The sequence below is a fragment of the Leptinotarsa decemlineata genome, unplaced genomic scaffold, assembly GCF_025532065.1.
Source record: "Leptinotarsa decemlineata unplaced genomic scaffold, Ldec_3_MD MMD2_tig00026282_RagTag_RagTag, whole genome shotgun sequence".
Lineage (NCBI taxonomy): Eukaryota > Metazoa > Arthropoda > Insecta > Coleoptera > Chrysomelidae > Leptinotarsa > Leptinotarsa decemlineata.
In genome coordinates, this window is record NW_027412668.1 from 16,411,509 (window position 1) to 16,435,456 (window position 23,948).

The 23,948-nt window shown below is 32.0% G+C and overlaps 2 protein-coding genes across 4 annotated transcripts; one reads left to right on the top strand and one right to left on the bottom strand.

Annotated features, from left to right (window-relative positions):
• Window positions 1-1,885: 1,885 nt before the first annotated feature.
• On the top strand, window positions 1,886-7,748 carry LOC111504595 (soluble calcium-activated nucleotidase 1). Its single transcript, XM_074179905.1, has 5 exons — window positions 1,886-2,389; window positions 3,867-4,170; window positions 4,481-4,628; window positions 6,525-6,758; window positions 7,441-7,748. Exons 1-5 carry the CDS (start codon window positions 2,095-2,097, stop codon window positions 7,642-7,644), a joined length of 1,185 nt encoding a protein of 394 aa, XP_074036006.1. The 5' UTR covers window positions 1,886-2,094; the 3' UTR covers window positions 7,645-7,748.
• Window positions 7,749-8,517: 769 nt separating this feature from the next.
• Window positions 8,518-22,306, bottom strand: LOC111504596 (mitochondrial glycine transporter A). 3 transcript variants are annotated; one of them, XM_023159234.2, is made up of 6 exons: window positions 22,186-22,306; window positions 13,643-13,761; window positions 13,424-13,511; window positions 10,600-10,772; window positions 9,528-9,703; window positions 8,518-9,141 (listed from the first exon to the last, which is right to left on the bottom strand). In XM_023159234.2, the coding sequence occupies exons 1-6, from the start codon at window positions 22,198-22,200 to the stop codon at window positions 8,855-8,857; spliced, it is 858 nt and encodes a 285-aa protein (XP_023015002.1). In that variant the 5' UTR covers window positions 22,201-22,306; the 3' UTR covers window positions 8,518-8,854. The 3 variants fall into 3 exon arrangements, with proteins under 3 accessions (XP_023015002.1, XP_023015000.2, XP_023015001.1); XM_023159232.2 differs by lacking the exon at window positions 22,186-22,306 and adding an exon at window positions 19,556-19,825; XM_023159233.2 differs by lacking the exon at window positions 22,186-22,306 and adding an exon at window positions 13,893-14,260.
• Between the last annotated feature and the right edge of the window lie 1,642 nt (window positions 22,307-23,948).

Here is a 23,948-nt window from a genome sequence, read left to right on the forward strand (position 1 = left end):
ATAACAAACTCCCACTTTCGTTGAAAGATTCAATAAATGTTTTCCAAATAAAAAAACCATGAACTATATAAAACATCATACTTGATTTTTTTTTTTCTGTTTGGTAATATATTTATTATGTATATCCTCATGTTAAAACCATTCTGAATCATTGAAAAATGGTTTTTATTTTTTTTTCTTTCATCATATCATTATTTTTGTCATTTATTTATATATTTTTAAAATAATGTATGTATATTAGGATGTCCTAAAGAAATCAATAAATATGTTATTATCAAAAGGTGGCACCTCAGAGTAATAGAGATGCCTTTCTGTCCTTGTTTCTGAAGCCAAATTACTTTGTTTATATTTACAACAGTCATCCAACTAACAAAAATAGATAATACCGGTATTTCCTCGTTTTTGGAAGTTATTTTGGTGATTTGAGTGCTTATTGAGTGATATAACTAATTTGTAGTGCAAAAAGTAATTTTCAAGATGGTGAAAACCTGCGTTGTTTGTGGATTTTCGCAATCGTCGCATGTTGATGTAACATTTCACAAGTAAACAACAAATGGATCATGGGCGTAACCCAAAATTTTCAATCAAATTAATAGTTGATAGTAGTCATTAGAATTTTCTTAACATATTTTCCGCACGCTCCTGGATCCAGTCCAGAGGATTATGTAAACAATTCCCTCAGTCCCCTTGTCCACGTTTTACTGTGAGAGAGATGGATATCCTAGTTGTCTACAAATCTGTTGTGTTTATATATGGAGGGCATCTCTATTTATTTTTTTTTTATTTTTGACAACAGAGAGATCCTCGCTGGAGTGCCACAGGGGGCCGTGCTCTCTCCCACGCTGTATTCTCTTCACACCAGCGACCTTCCAAGGTCCGTGGATGTGAAGATAGGTATCCCTCTACGCCGACAACACGGCTCTCCTCTCATCTTCCATGGGTCGAGAGCTCGGGATCGTCTACCTACATGCAACGTGCATTGGACGACCTCGAGCGCTGGTACCTCGAATGGAAGATCCGAGTGAACCCAGAAAAGACTCGGGCGATAACCACGAGAAGAACGACATCTTCTCCGGTTAGGAAAGTGAGGATCTCTAGAAAGGAGATCGACTGGCAAGCGCGGGTAAAGTACCTCGATCTTCTAATAGATCGTAGGTTCACCTGGAACCCGTAAGCGTGAAGGCAAAGATCGAGGGTCGGGTGGCAAGCATGTACTCTCTGATAAACAGACGATCAAAGTTAAGCCTAAAAAACAAAGTTACGATATGCAACACGATGTTCAAGCCTGTCATCATGTATGCTTCAGGCGTCTGGAGACAAGCGGCTCCGTCCAACATCTCCATCTTGGAGACCACAAAACAAAATACTACGGATGATTGTGAATCCTCCGTGGTTCGTGCGGAATGAAGCCATCCGCAGAGATTTACAGCTGCCTTCCATTCAGCAGTCCATCCAGTCGAGGAATCGGCGAGTTTTAGATTGTGCGGAAACTCACGATAACCCGTTAGTCAGGGAAGCTATAGATTACGCTGTAGATGAACCTCCCGATATAGAAGGCCCCGACACTCTGTCGAATGAGGCCCTCATGTCCTCTGTTAATAGATGAATAATATCTTCATCCATCTCACCCCAGCCAGGTAGGGGTACACCGCGAGGGTGGAACTGATGTCTGTGGACATTCATGCCGCCACAACAAAATCAGTTATGACCCATTTGTCTTTCAAAGGACAGTTTAAAGGGTAGGGGAGCTAGGCTCCAACCTGAATGAAATTAGAATGACTAACTTATTTTTTATTACTCTGAGGGTGGCACAGCATATGTAACAATTATACTGTGACGGTGGCATAGACGGTGGTGTCACAGAGTGTCTGTGTCCTGTGTCTGTGCTTTGGTATGGTTTTAAGGTTTAATTTTGAGTATCAACTGCCAGCTGTTCAAAATTAGGGTTATAGATTTTTTATAGGCTAATCTCTCATTTTTAAATTGTTTTGTATAACTAGTAAACAGCAAGGTAAAAAATGTGTTTAAAATTAAAACTTCAATATTTTACACGTCGAAAAGTATTGTGATAAACCAGTTAAAATAGAGAAGTTGATGGAATCTACTTCTTTACATATGCATCTGCTGGATGAAGAAGAAATGGTGGTTACTCGAGATTGGAGAAAAGCCCTCAAGGCTCAACCTGCTTATAGGATAGTTAATAGGACTATTCGTGGTCAAACACTCTTTGTATATATTGTAGGCCTCACTGGAGTATTCTTTTTGATTTATTTATATTCAAATTCATCGAAACGTTCAAATACCAGTATCCTAAGAAGTAGTGATTATAATTACACATACCCATTAACGAGACCCATCAGGACTTCAAACATGCACACTTTTCGAATAGGTAAGTTACCTTGGAAGGGTAAATGGTACAATAATTTTTTTATCATTATATGGACAATTGTCAGAGTAGTTGGAATAATGTCCATAAAAAAACAAAATATGACAAATATTGAGCAATTTTCTTTGAAAAAATTGTTTTTTCACTTTCAATTGTGAAATGGTAAAACAATAGCATTTCAATTAAAGAGCACAGCACTTTCTACAAATACAGCTGTAAAAAAACTATTTTGGATGAAAATAATGAAATTTGAAAAATTTATCATCAGATGACAACATCTGAGTCAAAATTATTTACTTGAAAGTGACTTAAGTAAAAGTAGGTATAAAATGTATGTACTTTACTAATTAGGAGACAAGTGTACTATTGAAAATAATTAATTTTTTTTGTTATTACATGGTTATGTTTAAAAATTTCTCTTGTCAATGAAAGCTGTAAATATTTCAATTTGGTGCATGCTTCTTTTATTAATTTTGACCTAAGCTTTAGTTCTTAGTTTAATGTTGGCCAACTTCCTAGGCATAGTTCTCAGTCTTCGTTAAGTTTCCATAAACGCTCTTGATGATTTCTTATAGTTGAACTCTTAGTTCTTAGTCTTAATATTAGTAAGTGTGTTGCATAATCCCCCTTATAAATGAAACATTTAATAAAAAAGCATAACTGGTAATAAATTCAATAAGGAGGATTTAATGGCTTCACATGAGTCACAATATATTTTTTTAATACATAGTCGAATATATAAAACTCATTTTATTATTGTATGTTCTAATTTTATTTAATTCATTATAAGATGCACATGAACTTGATGGCTATCAGAAACTTATTGCATACCTGAAGCTGGAACATTCCCAAGTATAATATAATTAAGGAAGTTATTTATTGTTAGTTATTATGATTACTCGCAACACTTACTCAATGAAAACTAATAACACTATCCATAATAATAAATATATAATTATCATATAAAATAAAGAAAATAACTTTTGTCTAATTTCTACTAAGTTTAGTATTTGTTATGACTGGTTTCCCTTTATTAGACCATATGCCCGATTTGTGAATTTTGACATCTAGTTTAGGATCCATTCAACAGTTGTAATCCTGATATGTTATAGAACATAATTAGTTATTGTAGAATTGGTATTGATTACTCAGGTAACCTTTGTTATTTCAGGTACCTGTCACAGGTACCTGACTTTATCAGTGTATAATATTTTACTTGTCTTGTTATTGTATTAGTTACTTGAAAATAGTCTTATAAATGGAAACCCCTCATAACAAATAATAAACTTAGTAGAAATTAGACAAAAGTTATTTCCTTTACTCTATATTCAATATGAATTTCTACAAAATAAATAGGTCATCAATGGAACAAGATATAATTTTCACAATCAATTTTATTTATTCACAATAAATATGGTTCTACACTTTTTTCTACATTAATGTCAGATTGAAAGTATATTATTTTTATTGCCTTTTTTAGGGATAATTGCTGATCTTGATACAGATTCCTTGAAAAAGAATGAGAAGAATACATGGATTTCTTTTTTCAAAACTGGACATCTGAACTATAACCCCCATAAACATTCAGTTGTTATAACATGGGATTTGAAAGATCCAGAAGTTCTAAAAACGAACTATGCCTTGAAAGGAAGAGGATTGGAACTTTCAGAATTAGTTACTTTCGATGGAAAATTATTAACTTTTGATGACAGAACTGGACTAGTTCTGGAGATAGTAAAAAATGATGTTATTCCTTGGGTAATATTAATGGATGGTGATGGAAAGTGAGTTGAACAAATAAGTGAAACAAATTGACAAGAATATGATAAACTAAGTATTTATTCACGTACCACAAATTCATTATTTAACTAACTATGAAAGTTATTACAATTTACTTTGAGAATTTTTATCACAATACTTTAAATCTATAATGTGGTGATAGTAAAACTGACCTTGAATTAATATTTTAAAAAGCTTGCCAGTTAACCTACATTAGCCATTATTGATGTAAATTGATCTTTTTATGATTATTTACTTTGAATAATATATTTTGTCATGAAATATTAACTAAGTTGATACAAAATTATGTCTTAGGAGTAAAAAAGGATTCAAATCGGAATGGGCTACAGTAAAAGATGAACTTCTTTATGTCGGTTCAATGGGGAAAGAATGGACTACAGCTTCTGGAGAATTTGAAAATAATAATCCCCAATATATCAAAACTGTGACAAATAAGGGTCAAGTAAGTATTTCATGAAATGTTTTTATTGATTTTTTTTAACTCCTTGTTTCAACCAGTTTGTTGCTTGAATTCTTGAATTTCTGTTATTCTCATTAGCTCAGAAATATGTAAAGTTTTTCATTACTTCAAAAACCCTCCACCGCAACCCACGAAGGTTCATTGTGGTTCACATCTATTCAAATTCAATCAAATAAACCAGCATCTTAATGAAATCAATTACGTTATTTGTTGAGTGATACTTCAGGTTAGCTGGTAAGATTTTTTCTTTAAAATGGTTTTTGTTGATTGGTTGATATTGAGGTTGTCAAATGTTCAAAGTACAAGATTTCCACCACATTTGCCCGCCGTAACCTTTCCAAATCAGAACATATGTAAATCAATATACCTGACGATATATGCAAGGCTTTTCGCTTCTGGTTTGGGTTAATTGTTATTTGACGATACATTTTCGCTGACATGCTCAGGAGGAAGTTAATTATTCTCCAGATGCAGATTCTGCTTCTACCTGCTCAAGAAATTCATGCAAATCAGGTTCATAAGATAATCTGCCTTTGACTAAGCAATAAATTGCCATCTGGCTGCACCACCTAGGCTCCTCTGTTTGTTCAAGAGTTGGAGAACTCTCACTCTTGATCAGTCCATATAGAGTCTCGCAAATGGCTAGGGCAGACTCTGCATTACCGAGATAAGGCTTTCAACCCGAGTGCACCCGGTATCTCCAAGTTTATATTATTGACATCTTTTTGACACAGATACGCACACCTCAGGATGAAGTGCCATTAAGTGTGTCCATATAGAGTCTCACGAATGGCTAGGGCAGGCTCTGCATTACCGAGATAAGGCTTTCAACCGAGGGCACCCTGTATCTCAAAGTTTTTATTATTAACATCTTCTTAACACAGATACACATACCTCAGCATGAGGTGCCATTAAGTACGTTTACCTCCACAGGTGACGCCTCCTCAGGGAGGGGTATACTAACGCCCCTTGCTGCAAGGCGAAACTGGTACATACACGCAAATTATGCCGACCCAGTGACACCAGAGATAGTCACAGAAGTGAAAGACCTTGGTGTAACTTTCACGAAAAATCTTTTCTATAATGGTCACATCAGCAAGCTGGCATCTGACTGCTATAACGTTAGGTTTTATATTACGAACATTTCAAGACTTCAGCTGGAAAACGTGTGTTACTTTATAGAACACATATATTTGCGTTAAATTAGAGTATGCCAGTGTCCTATGGAGTCCACAACTCATTCTGGGGTGATTGGAAGGACTCTGAAGGAATTCTTAAGATCTGTTCATTCAAAGAGATATGGCATATATCCATTCTGCATATTATATGAGACATATTGAAGTGACAAGCCTAAGCAAGCGAAGAGACAGTGCTCAAATTTGTTCATCTACAATGTACTGCAAGGAGAAACTGCAGTCCCTGAACTTTCAATAAAATTACATATTAATGTACCTGACGTGCGGTTGGGGAGTAGAAAATTATGTTTAAAATATTCATTTCTGGGTAACCTCTTGAAAATTGTATGAGCATTGTGAATAATTTTCAAGAGAGTAATGATCTGGACTTTTTCAACTTGAAAAAAATTGTCTCACTTCTGAAGCAGTAATTATTATTGTTTGTGTCTTAAATGAAGATGTATATATTTTATTACTCTGCTACTTTGCTTTAATAACTGTTATTGTTAGTGTAGGTATTGTGCTTTATTGTTTCATCACCCTAATTTCGACTTCACATATAGATGTAATTGTATTTATCTGTTTGTATTCAGTATAAATAAATAACAAATACAAGCATAAATCATGAAGTTAATGAAATATATTGGTACAGCTCAACAAAATGTCTTTTTACAAAATATAAGTGATGTCTTATTTGGTGCAGGTGAGTCACATCAGTTGGATTGCAGAATATAAAAGGATTCGAGAAGTACTTGGTATAAAGTGGCCAGGTTATATGATACACGAAAGTGGTGTTTGGTCAAATGAACATCAACGTTGGTTTTTCTTACCAAGAAGATGTAGTAAAGAGCCCTACAATGAATCCTTAGATGAACATAGGGGATGTTCTGTTCTGATCTCAGCTGATCCTCAAATGTATGATGTCACTGTAGTTAAGGTAATACATTGAGAAACTAAAAATGTAGATATCAAATGTAATCTTCTTCTCAATATATTTTTTGCAGCACTGTATAAAAAAAACGTTATTACCTTGATTTAACGTTTTCATAATTTTCTCAACAGTTATATATATATATATATATATATATATATATATATATATATATATATATATATATATATATATATATATATATATAAAAGAGAAGGTGTTATAGTATGGCTTTTTTGTTTTTCATTTAAAAAAATTGAGAAAAAAGTTTTTCCGAGTTTTGGTTACCTCTATATGGAAAAAATGCCACTAGGTAAAATTATATACATAGGACAGGAAAATACACATTACTGAAAATATTTAGATGAAAAGAATTTTTTCATTCCATTAGATTTGGTGTTGAATTTTTGTAACATAGCTTTATTACTCTTCATAACTTTTATTAGACATTTTTCTCTATCTTAAAGCATCACACATAATTATTACATCCCGTATTTATTCAGATTCAGAATATATATTAAAAAAATCACATCTTAATTTCTTTGCCAGTGTTCTAGTATACTCATTGTTTACTCTGTAAACAGATATCAATTTTTTGATAATAGTAATTATCCAACATCAAGGATGATTAGTGAATTCTACCATATCTATATCAGTTACGAGAATAAAACAAATTAAATGCTTTCAGATTTCAAACTCGAGGCCTACCAGGGGTTTTTCCAGTTTCAAGTTTATTCCTACATCGAAAGACTATGTTATAGTTGCATTACGAACTGAAGAACTGGAGGGTAACACATCCACCTACATCACTGCATTCACCATTAATGGGGATATTTTAATGGATGATGAACATATAGCGGATGTGAAATACGAAGGTTTTGAATTTATATAGCATTCCTCTAGTCTTAATAATTGGGAGTATTGTTAAGATGTAAATTTATTGTATATAAGAATGTACATTTTGTAAGTAACGAATAAATTTAACTATTTATTTTATTTCAGTTTATTAGTAGAAAATTCGCTAAAAGGGAATATTCCAAATATTTTTTTCAAACAATGCCAATTTGTACTCTAAAGAACTGAAAATTTGCACTATTGCCTTACCGTTTACCAATATAATGAAAATTTTGTGAAATTTCAAAGTGCCCCTTTTTCGTGCCGATGTACAAAACTCAAATGAAGGCCAGAATAGCCATCGGTGCCAAGTGCCAAAAATGAAAATTTTCAGGAAGTGGAAAAGACAGGGCATTAGCAAGAGGAGTTAGATTGGTTATTATGAAAAACCCCCAAAGTTCAAATATAGCATTTAATCTTTCAGAAATTCAGTCTTCAAGTGAGGTGAAATACTTCCTCAATTCATTATTTATATATATATATATATATATATATATATATATATATATATATATATATATATATATATATATATATATATATATATATATATATATACATTATAAATATATATATTTATATGGAGTTTATTTTTGTTTCTTTATTATCATGGCAAAAACTCAAAAGGTTTAATCTTAGTAATAATAAAAGTTATTTATTGGCGTACACATGGCCATTTACCGAAGTCCCTCAACCAGAGTACAATTTACAAATGGTTATGATTTGTCGTACGTATTTTTTTTAAGAACTGTCAATTAGTCTCCAGAAGTATGTCAAATAATCACAATTGTATATTCCATTCTTAGAAAGGTATAATACATTTATTCAAATGCAGAGTAACCTGATATGGAAACTAGAAAAGCGAGTAATGTTTCTTTAAAATAATTTATTTCTAATGTATATACATATAAACTATGGTAACAAATATCACATCACTATGAAACAATACTGTAATATTGTGTCATCCCTAAAAATAATATTTTGGTAAATTGGTGAAGTAGCACATAATAATTTATTTCAGAGTTTGAAATATATCCATGTGAAGTAAGTCACTTTTTCTTTTTTTAAAACAATTTTCAATCTGACAGACCATGCTTGGAATTGCTTCTACAGCAAATTTGAATTATTCCTCAAACTATCTGCAGTGTTATATAAACGATCCAAAGTAGGCCAGGCTATCAAACCTAGTCTACAAAACTCACTACGTGCTACTTCAGCCCCATCGCTTGAGACAATTGCTCGTACATTGTCCAAGCCATTGCTGCCATTAATGTTCTTCTCAACATTCTTGGTACCATGCCTTTGAAATACCCTGGTAAACCGTATTTAGTGTGAACGTAAATTACTACAGACCACAAACCATTGAACTGGTTTGGGTAGAGTTGCATTTTGGTTTTGAGAACGTCCGCGGGTTGTGTTACAACAGAAGCCAAAATCCCAGCCACTACTCCACAAGTAAAATGAATTGGAGATGCATAATTGGAATTCAGCATTTCTGGAAAAAAATAATATCCTGCATTAATTTCTTGTGATGAATTTTTCGTTAAATGCTAATATATGTTATAATAAATTCAATATGATATAATGAAACAATATCTGGTGGTTACAGATTTACTACAAAATTTTTGGGAATATTTCTTCTGAGATTCAGTTTTTATTAATACAAATTATTGGTATTTTCAGTTTTTAAATGTGTAAACAACACTTTGTCAGTTTCTTGTTTTTAAAATGAGACTTGTCTCTAATTTTATATATATTTTTTATTGTTTTATATTTTATAAGTGACTGACTACTCTGAAGAGCATTATTTGCTAATAAAGAGTAATAAAAAAACTAGGCACTCAATAAAGGTGTTGTAAGCTGAAACCATAAAAAAATTACCTTGAGGAACTACTAGTTTTGATTGGGTATAGAACATCAAATAGAGGCCTGAAAAAGGTGCATCTCGAAATAGGGTTGGTACTAAACCACAGGTCATACCCCTAATTCCTTCAGTACGATATATTTCCCTCAAAGCAGGAAAGACTCCATCGTAGCCATACACACCACTTTCGAATCTAAGACAACAAAAAATATGTCAAAAAAAATTCCCAATATGAAAATATAAAATAATAGATTCGAATTAGTTACAAAAGTATCAAAGTGTAATGTTTTACAAACTTGGCAATGGACAAGTACAATTATTTCACTGATAGATATTTGATTTTATTTCATGAGGAATGATTGCAATATAGTGAATAGTGGAACTACATGTTTTTAATAGGTTCAATTTGAAAATAATTATTGATTTATCAATAATATACTAGGAGCAATCTAATGAAAATATGCAATTTTTTTTTAAATAAACTCAACTTGTTTCAACTCAATTTTTTAGATATTTAGTCGAGGTATATACCTCATTTATTCATTCACTTAGTAAAAATTCAAACTTTCAAATCTAACCTATAAAATTAATTGTTACCAACATGACAGAAAGGTATTAAAGTATATATCAATAATGAAATTTAAAGAATCAAATACATGAAAAATATATCATAGAGGAATATTATACAGCTAATAATACAATAATATAATACCTAAAACAGTGTAGAAATAAAAAAAAGCCAGATTCAAACTCATACTTGAAAAATATTTGGAATTTTATTTATTTTTTTCTAAAACACTTTTCTCATTAATTTTTTGGTGTCTTGTTTACAGATGAAACGGATTTTATGTTACAGTTTAACGATTCACACATCAGTATTTCACTTGCTCAGTATTTGTAATTAATTTTATAACTAGGCTGAATTCAAACATATTTAACCTTGAGATTCTGGGATTACCCAGAATTTCAGGTTAGGATTATCAAATCCTATACTCAAATCTAATCCAAATTTAAGTAAAGTGTTTGAAGGCAGAAACCAATGGAATTTATAGAAATAAAAAACAGCAAACAACATACAACATACGTTACCTTGTTTTCACCACAGTGATAGGTATTAAAGCTGCTCCACTCATGGCTCGGGCTATGACTCCCATGGTTACAGACTCCATAGGATTGGGTGTTTTACCTCGGAAGTAATGTGACTTTATATAGTCCAAGAAGCAGAAGTACAGGCCCACACCAGGAACGCATCTTGTTAAAGACTGAAAAACATGAAATGACCATTGATCGAAGGAATAATCTCACTACTGGCAATGTTAATGTTGATAATATTTTTGAGAATATATAGTTATAGTGACTGCATATAAGTTTAAATGGGTGATTTTATGAGTTGTTCAACTCTGAACATGAGACTTCTCAGTTTTCATCATTGTCTTTTGAGTTACCTGACACTTTAAAATGCAATCCAACAAATCTTTGTTCATACAGAATACAATAAACCTTGACATTTCATCATTTTGAAAAGTAGAGTATTTAGGGACATTCTTCAATACTGTCATCTACCTCCCCGATAACACTTCTCTTAATATTGCATCATTCTTTGCTAATGGGCAACAAAATAACAAACCATGCAAAAGAAAATATAGTTTCTTCAATTTTTTTGTTAATGCCATAGTATCATTTGGCCGACTAAGTCTGATGGCATTAAAAAAAATGTATTTAAAAAATTATACTTTTTTATCTATTTTTGCATCAGTTAAAAAAGTCAACACACAATCACTGAATCAATATTTGCATCAACTGACCAAATGAATATATAAGACAAACATTTGAACCTATTCCTGCTGTAGATAAAATAGCTATATTACTGTTGGGTAAATGAGCAGTTGTCTGGTGAATCTTATCTGAAATGTTGATATCTTGGGGAGTTCATCAACTTTAATATCTTTCTGGTGAAATGAATTATTAAGTCCTGAAAAATAGTATTGTTCATGGAATATCAGGAAATATATCTTATTTAAAAAACAATATTTGTTGGTACTTGTCGAAGTTCAAAGTAATACTGATTGATAATACTGATGTTGATATTTTTCAGCAGGATATGGATAATGATAGTGCGCTTCCTTATCACTACCCAACATTTGCTCAAAAAATTAAATTGAAATGAAGACCTATGAACATCCATTTGGCTCGGAGTGTTTATCAAACCGATAGTAATCATAGTTAGCATATTTACATAATATACAGCCCACTACATATATTTATAATAATTAAAATTCATTGGACTAATATCAAATCAAATTTTCAAATAACATAGATAAGGTTTAATCTATACACTGGTATGGTTCGTGTACAAGATGATTGATTATAAACTCATAAGACTCCTATATCTTTAATATATGACCCAACTTAAAGGACACGATAAAGAAAAGGAAACAGAAGTATAAAAACCGTTGGCATACCATAATAAATAAAATGTGATTATTTCATGAAAGGACTACTTCTTTCTTTATAAAATTCCGCCCCATTTTAAACTTTTTCCTCTATTTTGGAAATAAAGCTTTTTGGTTTTCTACTTCCCATCTTTATATAAAAAAATGTGAAAAAGTTCCGAAGCAAGAAAAAAAGCAATTAAGTTTGAAATAAACTCTTTACACATTTTGAAAAAGGTATGGATAAATAGACAGTCAAAAGGTTTTTTTATCAAAAAACTAATATCTCCTGAAGATATTGCTTTGTTTTCCCAACATTACAGACAACTCATTGCAAACTGAAAAACCGGTCACATAGTTATTTGATTACTGGTGTCATTTATGTAAAAAAAACAGCCAACAATATTGAGAAAAAAAAGAACGCCACTGACTTGTAGTTTTTAATTTTTTTAGGTTTACTAACTAAAAAAACAACTTTTTCGTCCTTTTTGTTTTCTTCATATCTAGCTCCGTTTTCGAGACAAAAAATTGAAGCCACTTTGCATATCATGAACACATGCTTTGGAAACCAGCTGACTGTAATAGTGTTGTCATGTCAGAGTTGTCAATTAACAGTGATTTCATCATAAATAATTTTACTAACGTTTTCATAATCGTTTTTTTTTTATTTCAACACCCTGTATCTCAGAAACAAAGCAACTCCGTACATATGTTCATAGGTTTTTTTTTTTCTTAAAAGACCTAACGAATCACCCTCTGAAGTTTTGTACCGTAGTTAGGAAACACCCTGTATAATGATATGAAAATGCCAATCACACTTAAAAAATATATAAATTTCATAAATGTTGGGTTATTACTTGCATAAAGTTAACTTAGAAACTGGTAAATGCCAGTTGAACCACGAATAAAAACCCAATTTTTCACCAACACAATCTATTGAAAACACTTTTCTACACCAGAACAAAACTACTGAAACTAGACCCGCCTTAGTAAATTGATTCTCAGTATTAGTTATTGTAATTATGTTGCTATTGTATTCTTATTTCTAAATTATATGTTAATGACTAACTAGTATGACACCTATATTTACCGTTTTTTACCTGTGTTGATTACACTGCTTACAGATCTATTTCACATTTTTTTTTTATAAACCTTAAAAGGCGATTAAAAGCCTGTTCTGATGTACCTTTTAGTCTGCTTAGTTTACTAACTCACCACCACAATAAACATTTTTGACATATTACGTTCCATAGACCACAAAAAGATTTAGTGTCGCTCGACTCTAACGCAGATGTAAGATATTTAGTCATCTCCTGATGATGATGCTAACTTGGTTAGTCAAATGCACGTCGAGAGACACTTGTTATCAAATTAAACAAAATAAAGTGACTGAGATTATCAATTCTTAATATTAGTCCGTAGTTTTTGGTAGTTATTTGTCATATGCATCTATCAAAATAATTTATGTTAGAATTCCTTACCGGTGTCATTCCTCTCCATAACCCACGAACATGTTCTTGCTGCAGTATATTTGAGAAAATTGAATACATGCTGATGGTTCCATGTTGACTGGAAAAAAATCAAACACTGAAAATAGTATTCCAGAAAATACTTCTTTAAGTGATCTAATTAACTAAGTTCATAAAATGCACACCATCATATCACAAGGTGATTGATTATGGAACATTTCAAATACTTACTTGATTAGTGCCGGTGTAGGATTTTGCAACCGTGTTTTGACTAAATCCAAAGGTTGGAACAGTACCGTGGAGAAGGTTCCAGATAATGATCCAGCCAAAAAGGCTTTAAGTAAGGGATGCTGAAAATAAGAAATTGTCAATCATAGATTCAAAGTGTCATTGCTAGGGGACAAATGTTAAAATTATATATTAACAATATGGCAAACTAGCAAATAATACGAATTGGTTCGAAATATTACATATGACTCACAATTGTAATACTTTCCATTTTCAGCCAACAGGCTACTATATTTCTTTCGGGAAGTCTTAAATCTCTTTCTTCGGTACTTAGTTGAATGAATCTTTCCTCGTAAAATACGAGTAAAAAGAATTATTTGAGTAAAAGTACTCAACAGAAACTCTTTAGTGTATCAGAGTAGTCTGAATAGTAAATAGGATTGACACGAAATTTTTTCACAATAGCCATCATTTCCACCCTCAAGAACTGCATTGATGATATTTATAATTCAAAAAATCCAATTAGGTAACAAATATACACAGAAAACGTGAATGAGCACCGAAACACAAACAGCTATTCTGTTAAGCTTTAACATGAAGACTAACTGTAATGATCGACTCAGGAATTATCAGTATGCATTTTATATAGGCCGTCTAAGGTCACATTTGATAACATTTGACCTTTATTTGATAATACAGACCCCCAGTACTGTTTATCCTAAACAAAACAACTAATTCAAAATTCATTTATCATGCTTGAAAGTTCAATGAGTTGAAGTAGAATCATATTATTGGAAACATTCGAAATATATGATAAATTAATAACACAGTTAAAGTACCAGGTAATTTCTTCTGGTAGGAATGCCATTTGCTAATTATAAACAGTAAATCGATCAAGGAGAAATCTTGAACTCTGTGGTGTTACGTATCAGAGATTAAAAATAAGTTTTCAATTTGATGAATATTATTATCTTATTCAGACTGTTGGGCTTGGGACTATGATTTCATAATTACTTTTAATGTACTGATTAGTTTACTTCCTGTGTGAGATGAATTACATTTGAAAATAGTATTCTCACAATCCATCTTAAATTAAAGAAGTTTTCTAAATATCTATCACTGATTCTTCCTGATTATTCTATCAAAATAAAATTGACAGTTGTACTAAAGGTCCGAAATGTTGAGAACCTTCAAAAACATTGCTATACACCCACCAATTGGAGGAACAAAAGTTCCAAATTAGAAGTTGACTTCAAGGAATTATACAGCAATGTAATTTCAAGTGAAATCAAAAAATATTGTATTGAAAGTTATGACACAGTTGACAAAATCAATAGTAATTCACAAGGTGAAATAAACATTTCAATATTATGTGAATGATTTCAAATCATTCAGTTATAAAGAGCTACATGTTATAATGTTCACAGTTTGGAACATTTGGTATAGTAATGAATATTACCGAAGTTTTTTCTCACCAACCATTACCAAGTGATCATCTTCAAGAGGAAGATTAAACTAAATATACGTACAATGTTATCCTTATTTATAGCATAGATACCTGTTCTAGGTACCTGCGTCTTGAGTGTTTTAAATCAATTTTACAATATTGTCTTATCTACTTGTCTTAAATTAATTTTACAATGTGTCCTTATGTAATAGTCAAGTGAATCTCATAATTGAAATATTATAAAATTAATTACACATTATTTTATATTACATATTAGATAAGACAAATTGTAAAATTAATTTAAGACACTCCAGACGCAGGTATCTAGAACAGGTATCTATGGTATAAATAAGGATAGCTTTGTAAGTATGATCTGATTTGTAAGTAAGGAAGTTTGAACTTCCTCTTGAAGATGATCACTTGGTGATCGAAACACGTGTCGAGGTGTTTGAAATAACGGTTTGGTGTTGTGAAAAAAACTCCAGTAATAGTGATGGTGATAAAAAAATCATTTTTAAATATATGACATTAATTCTTGCAATATGTACAAATCAATCCATCAGTGACTCGATGCTAATAAATATCCTGTTGACTATAAAAAGATATTACAGAGATGTTTATATACAAATGATACATTTCATAAATAACATTGAATCCAAAAGTAGAGCAGGTTTTAGAAACACAAATTTTAAACAGCAATCTATTTTACTGTGAAATAGGAAATTGTTAAGTATGGAGTAATGTTGTGTTTTCCTTTGCTTTTCTGCAGTTAAATTATGTGTGCTTGAAGAAAATTGAATTATATCATGCCATAAGCTAACCCCTACCTTTAATGAAATGAATGAAAACACTTTTATCCAATTTCCACTAGTTATTTTATTTTTACTAATACAAGTATATTAGTTAGTTTTTTACTTGATAATGGGGTAAAACCCGAAACCGGTCTTGGAAATTAGACAAAACGTGTTTTCATTCATTTCAATAAAGTGATCATGAATTTCCACAAATTAAATGAGTCGTCAATTACACAGATTAACCCCTACCCTTTTGTGTGTGTCTGTAATTTATGCACAATAAACTTATTATTATTACTTATGATGCACTGTTTGGAACCTTTGGTGTAGTAATGAATATCTTCAAAGTATAATGAATGTATAATGAAAGAGGAAGATTAAAATCTTTAATCTTCCTCTTTGAAGATGATCACTTGGTGATCGAAACACGTGTCGAGGTGTTAAAAATAACGATTTGGTGTTGGGAAAAAACTCCAGAAATATTTATTATTATTATTTAATTTATTAAATGTAAAATTCACCATATGTTACTCATACTGTGTGTCAGATCAAGCTTCTATTAGAAGTTCGAGACAAATGAGAAGTTATGAAAAAAAAATATATAAGAAAGTTTCAGATTCTAATGCATTGAGATTTTCTAAAATATTCTCTAATATAAAGAGTGCCCAGTAGAAGTGTAGCATATTGGAAGATGTTTGTTTGAAGGTTCGGACTTCCATTGTCTAATATGATGTAAATTGATTTGAAATCCCTGAAAGAATAAATTAAAACATTCCAAAGCAAGTTACGTTCATGATGTTTCTATTGTTAGTATCCACAATCGTCTTCGAGTGATAACGGGACTGGATCCTCCGAGATCTGACTATTTATAGGTCATTCGAGTGCTTTCACTTGTCCCCTCTTCCCTCTCTCCGTTTCATCGGTTTTAGCGGAAACTGACCGTTTGGCGCGAGTTGGTGGTGTTCCGCTTGAGTAGAGGTTTCCATATGTTGCGTATCTCTACGGTAGCTTGGCTAAATGCGTTGTTGGACAACATATATGCGACTTCTTTGAATTTTATCCTCAACGAGTGTTTCTGCTTGTGGATGATTTTAGCTTGAGCCCAGTTGATGTTATATCGATGAATCCAAAAATGCTCTGCTATTCCTGATTTGCTGGTTTCTCCTCGCTGTGTTTCTCCTCCGCACCGGATACCCTGCGAGTGCGGAGAATCATACATCGGTGAAACTAAGAGGCCGTTGAAAGTTCGCATTGCCGAGCACAAGAAACATACACAGCGATGAGAAACCAGCTAATCAGGAATAGCAGAGCACGTTTGTAGGCTATGTTTTGATAATTATTCTTAATATACAGTGGGTCCAATGAATGTGCAACAGACCAAACTTATGTTTTTTTAAAAAGAATACTCCAGATACTTTCACTCGATTGACTTTCTTGGGCAGAGTGCTTCTCAAAAATATAAGGTTGTTTGGGTTTATAACGGGTGATTCAGGAAGTATAGTAAAATGTATGTAAAAAAATGGGTTCATTCAACACCAAATATTTCCTTCTCGATCAAATAGAATGAGTAAATTTTTCAACCACATATACTTGACAAATATACTTTTGTCTTCATAATACCAAACGGCGCTTTTCTATATAGGGGTACTCAAAATTCAGGATCACTTTTTTCTCAGTTTTTTCAAATTGGACACCCTGTACATAGGACCATCTCAGAATAGTCCATACTATGAGCTTTCAAAAAATTCTGGACCGACTACTTTATTTCCTTCGGAAATGTATCTAATTTTCGAGGAAAGAATAAAAAAGTAATTAATCTCTACAACTTTTTTCTGAAACATATTGTTGTATCTCTAATAGGGTAGCAGCTATCGTCTACCCACCTATCGTTGATACACCCACTGAGGAGTTGAAACGTTATTCCAAAAATAATGTCAAAAATTAATGTATTTACAATATTGCAAATTGGGAGTCAATATGTCAAGTTTCCAAAAAAACGGAAAACAGCAGAGTTTGATCCGGAAAATTAATAAAAAAAGAGCCATGGTTTGACCAGTTTTCACCTGTTTTGACCAAAGAAACGAAAAGAACAGCGTGGGGTAAAATAAAAAACTTTCCTGTATTAATTGGTATTGTATTTCCAGAAAAGGAGCAATAAATGGACAGCCTAACTTTTGATGCACTGTTTGGAACCTTTGGTGTAGTAATGAATATTACTGAAGTTTTTTCCCACACCAAATAGTTATTTTTAACACCTCGACACGTATTTCAATCACCAAGTGATCATCTTCAAAGAGGAAGATTAAACTGACCTAACTTTGTGAAGAATTCTACATATCACCAATTACTTTTTAGGTGTTGAAGCATTATTTCGTCTTGTTCCATGCCAATATTCCTTCTATTCTAGCAAAAATAAAATGAATTTTTTTTCAGAGTTCAATCTGTACTTCTCATTGAATTCAAAAGTATATTCCAAATGAAAAAAAATCCTTTCTTTGAACCTTCTTGGGCAACACTATTTCTTCATTACCTGTATCAGAATCGCCCATTAAAGGTGACTTCTTCTCACTAATAGGCTTCCAAATTATTGATGATACTAGTAAAAAATTTGTGATATTATGGATGAAAAATATTATTGTTATTAGTTCATGAAACACTTTGAATGAATTCAAATAAAATTGAAACAATAATATGAACTAATGCTAATGGGAAAACATATAAAATATTAGACTGATGATTTTTATGTAATAGTAGTTTGTTGAATATGAAACCAATTCTACATTTGCAAACCATCTTTTGACAAAGGGGCATGAGTTCAATGACAATTATGGTATGTTACATAAGAAAGGGAAAGGTTTGAAATTTAATCTTTTAGAATGATCGGTAACCAATAGAATAAAGATTTCAGAACATTTGTTGAATGAATCCACTTTATTGAATGTTTTCTAATGTTGAAATTGGTAATTAGTTGATTGGTGAACTCCGGAAATATTCTTTCCCTACATGTGTTAGGAATCACAGGTTAAAAGGTAAGACCTCGTTAGTCTTTAGCTCGCACAAGTTTCGACTTCTGAGGGTTGTCGTTCGTAGGTGTGCGACAGCTGGTTAACGGAAAAACAGACAGATGTCCATTCAAATGAGTTTGTGAAATTTCTTTTCCAATGTTCAAATTGGTAATTTATATTAAGCACTATTTAGGTAGTTTCTGGTTAGTATGAACATGCCTTAAGAAGCTATTTTATAGTGAAACACATGTTGCGGTTTAGTAATCTTACTAAAATACTTTATGAGTTTTCATCAAGTACTGGTATCATCATCTATTATATAAATACACATGAATGAATAGCTTCAAATAATGAAATACATATAAACCTTTTGATTATGAAATAATTTAATATTTCTTAAAGATTTATTTCAATTATATACCAGTAGAAAAGACGTCACTCGAAATATTGTTTCTTTAATACAATTTCAAAATCACCCCAATTGAACAAATATTTGTGACTATATTTAAGAAACTTTCTCAGCACAGTTACGTCTGAATAAGCACATTAGTTGACCTCTATATATACTTGACCTTAGATAAAGTGGAATAAAACCAAGACTTACAAGACAACGTTCATGACGTTGACACTAAATTGAACTGATCAATAGTCGCCAGTTTGTAATACTTACATCGCCTAAAATATCTTTTTTGGGTGATTTTACAACTTGACCCGGAACCGGAGCTATGAGGCTATCATTGCTTTCGTCAAAAATTTTTATTTGCATCTGAAATCTGAATATTTTCGGAAAACATTCGCTGGAAACCTTTGTAATTTAACTTCACTTGAAGCTATATCGAGCTTTAAACACCCGACCATCAAAATATTCACACTCAAAAATAAATTAAATATTTTGAATGTGGATACAAAATATTTTGACAGTAGGCCACAAAAAATACGCTCACAATTATACACATAAAAAGGATAATCGATTTCGCGATCGTAGTGGTTTTCTGGATTGCAGACGGTATATTGTGACGTAATCAGAGATAATCGCGATATGAGAACAAAAACAGTTTTTTTTCAATTATATTCATACACATGTATGTCGGTTAACCTGAACGAAAGTTTTCAATTTTGGGAAACTAGAATAATCTTTTTTCATATCGAGATGAATATCAATGATTGTTTTTAAAATATTCACCAAAAACTAGGTTTGTCGAATTTGTTTTCTGGTTTTACGGCTTCCAATTCTAATGATATAATAGAAGCAGAGGAACTTTCAATACTGTTCCATATTTCTTATAATGTAATATAAATCAGTTTGCAATGCGATGTTTCGTTCATTATATTCCATCATCAACTTAATTTTTAAATGCGGACCTCGAACTTTTTTCATGGCAGAATATGTTATCACAGTGGCTACAGAAATCGTAATGGCAACTATCAAAATTCGAAACTGCGAGCTAAGAATCAATAGTTTTTACTTCTTAACTTGTGATTCTTAGTACTTACATTATAATCTGATATCACATTAATGGTTTACTCGCCTTAATCAATTCACCGCCTATCATTGCATTGTAAAATAATTAAAATCACTTCAGGTCTAGCAAGTTACCTAATTATTCCATAATAGAATCTTGAAAATATATTCTATAATTATTTGCTTTTGAAATAATTCTCTTTACTTTAAGTTCTATTAGATATTCTCCTGGTATATTATCGACTAATTGAAATATCACTATCGATGTCTATTCTATCTATAAATATTAACATGTGGTAATGCTTGCAGGGGGTCTACTTGTTTATAATGTTATCGAGCAGAGGTCATGAGACAATAGATAATGTTGGAACAAATATGTTTATTCTTGGTTGCCAAGAGAGTTTGAGATGCATTCATGTGTAAAGTTCAATTTCACACCAACTAAGGAGATTTTCCATGCAAATTTATTATTTTGCAGGTCAAAAGTGAATATTTTGAAATAATACATTATCTTATTTTGGTACAATTTTACTATAGGGATAAGGTGGAAACTTGGTGTAATGGACTATTAAGTAATACTACTAGAGAAATGAGAACACAATCAGGGTGAATAAATATATAGAGAGAACTAGAATGGAGGTGATTATGTACTTATTTATGAACTCGTAATTTTTACACCTAGCACAGTTTGGTAATAATTGACTTGTAATTTATTTCTAGTGTCACTATAAGTAGGTATTCTTCATAGTAACACAAGACTTTTAGATGTGTTCGAAAGTTTGTAAATAGCAAACTGTGATATGGGGACTATCCCAACAAACCCATTATTTACTTTCACATGAATCACTTTTCTTATTTGCAGGAACTTCTACGAAAAAATCCTATTTAGTTTTTTACTCAAGGAATCATTGATGAATAACTAAAAGTGAAATACTCTGTTAGATATACGAGTAGATAGGTAAAGTAATAGTTAGAGTTAGGAATAGTTTAGTTCCTGATGACGCCAAATTAGTTAATAAAACGCGCATAGAGCAGGGTTGCATATTTCTGGTGTGTGAGAGTAGTAGTTTTTTCAGTTGTATGTATTAGTATAGGTATATCAATATTTCAAGCCTTTGCGAAAAATGACAGATCTGTGCTATGAAGTGAGAAATATGCTCAGAGGAACAAAAGATATGCATTATGAAATAAATCAATGGAAGGGCAAAATCTTTGTAATTATTTAGGCATTTTTCTGGATTCCTATCCGTTGAATTATTTCAATTCTTGGTTGAACATCCAATTCGATATTTTCGAAAAGATATAGTGCTTGACCCAACTTGTTTACCTAAAAATTCAATTGCAATTCACAAGTAACGTGATATTTTTTATTCATCGAACAAATCAATTTTCAAATATATTTGAGCTAAATTATTTGTGGAAACATTTTATAGTCTATGATTCACGACACAAATGCCGGCACCTGTGCTATAATGATACAGATCTGTCATAGAATTGATATCCAACACCTCTGTAACTATATGATGGAATCGGCCGATACTTGATGAAAATCCATAACTAACGTATTCTAAAAACACTTTATTGTGAGATGTTCACTAAACAGTGAAATCTCACAATGAAGTGTTTTTAGAATACGTTACCTGTGTAACTGTAACTATGTCTCATTTTTTATTTATTTGTGAATTTCCTTCGATATTTCAGGAGACAAAAATAAAAATAACCATCGAACATATTTAACTAGAAAAATATGTTTTCTCTAAGATTTATTAATGCTATATACTCCTCTAATTAGTGTTCGTAAGTTCTGTGGTTTTTCGTTTAGAAGAATGTTTACTCACCCCTTCACGATTCATTTTAGGAAGATTTATGTAAATGTAGAAACAAAACTTGTGGACGAAATATCTAAAAACAAGAAACACTTTTCACAGTTACTATTCCAGAGAAACTTCTCAACAGAAATAATTAAACTACTTATAAACTATGAGGGAATTGAGAAATATATTGCATGATTTTTTATGTCTGTCCAGAAATTTTGTTTTTAATGGTATCCAGTAATCAAGAAACAAATTAGCCAATACATAAACATTATTCGCAAGAAAGTATTACGAGGTCACCGAATATTATACGGTTAGTAACTATCATAAATTCTCCATTTATGGAAATGTGAGTTTCCAACAGAATAGGAAATATGCATGTTTTTTTCTGAATCACTGATATGGGCCTCAGGTTATCAATACAGTTTGCTGCATACAATATACATTGCTGCATATACAAGATTAAAAATGCGATAAGCTGTTTTGACATATGTGACATATTCTATTCTATTAGATCAAGCACAACTTCCCTACCGATTTTAATAGAGTTGGCTATAGAACTGCAATTCTTATGTAGTAGTGCATACCGAAATTTTATGCTAATATTGTATGGATCAATGAAACTCGCTTGACCACAACTGTGGGGAGCATATTCGCTAGAACTACTATTAGTGGTATGTGGTATATGGACTATAATACAATAATTATTTGATTTTTTTAAGCTGGAGATTACTTCAATAACCGAGTCCATTTTTCAGACAATCAATTAATTGGGCCTGTCATTTTTGAGGAGAATTTAAACGGGTATTTATTTATACATGTAGCAAGATCTCCTGATTCATTCCCGTTGAACTTTAATTTATGAGAACACTTGAAAAATTAGGCGCATTATTTTATTGCGGAAAAATTGAAAAGAACGATTGAGGGCTATTTCGACTTATTTCGCCAATCGCTCCCAACTACTATACATGTGGGGTGCAGCAGAATAGCCAAATTTGAAAGATATATCTCTAGTAGAAGTTTATCTTTATTGAAATTAATTGCAAAGATTTCTTTGGGGCATCCTCTTCTACCAGAGTTACGTGGTCATAGTTTCCATGACACGGCCATTCACACGGAGATTCAGTTAAGAGATATTCCAGGAATCCCTTATCTCGACATGCAGTTAGCATCCAGTTAACATTATATTAATTATCATTCTGTTTGTAGCTTTCGTAAGAGACAGTCGTCTCCTTGTCCGCTCGTTCTGGGTGGTCCTCGAAGGATTCTTGTTGAATTTGTGCTGAAGGGGTTGAAACTCCACGACGAAAAAGTTTGTTTTCACGCTGCACAAATCTTACTGACTGCGTCAATTAAATGATTGGAACGAGAAAATAACTTTTTAAAAATAATTTATTTCACAAACTAGAGACGACTGTCTCTTACGAGAGCTACAAAAAGAATGATAACTGCATGCTAACTGCATGTCGAGATAAGGGATTCCTGGAATATCTCTTAGTCAGCTGAATCTCCGTGTGAATGGCAGTGTCATGGTAACTATGACCACGTAACTCCAGTTAACCTTCTAATTGCCATAATGGTGGAGTCGGTTTTCAAGGGGTTTGCTAACTTGAGACCGACTGATCTGGTACTGAGGCATAGAAACTTCCGTGTGTGGATGAAAGGTCTGACAAAACTTCTCCACCTAAACGGAAGTAATGGTGCCATTTCAGTAAGAAAAGGTTTGGCTCATATATTTTTGCATAGTTGGCATGCATTCCAATAACTTCTAACTGCAGCTCCCAAAT

Excerpts from the sequence above, each read along its gene's own strand:
- LOC111504595 (XM_074179905.1), top strand. The coding sequence starts at position 2,095 with ATGGAATCTACTTCTTTACATATGCATCTGCTGGATGAAGAAGAAATG. Across the intron at positions 4,171-4,480 it reads TTAATGGATGGTGATGGAAA|GAGTAAAAAAGGATTCAAAT; the intron begins GTGAGTTGAACA and ends ATTATGTCTTAG. Across the intron at positions 6,759-7,440 it reads ATGATGTCACTGTAGTTAAG|ATTTCAAACTCGAGGCCTAC; the intron begins GTAATACATTGA and ends AAATGCTTTCAG.
- LOC111504596 (XM_023159232.2), bottom strand. The coding sequence starts at position 19,651 with ATGCAAATAAAAATTTTTGACGAAAGCAATGATAGCCTCATAGCTCCG. Across the intron at positions 13,512-13,642 it reads CCTACACCGGCACTAATCAA|TCAACATGGAACCATCAGCA; the intron begins GTAAGTATTTGA and ends ATTTTTTTCCAG. Across the intron at positions 9,704-10,599 it reads ATCACTGTGGTGAAAACAAG|ATTCGAAAGTGGTGTGTATG; the intron begins GTAACGTATGTT and ends TTGTTGTCTTAG.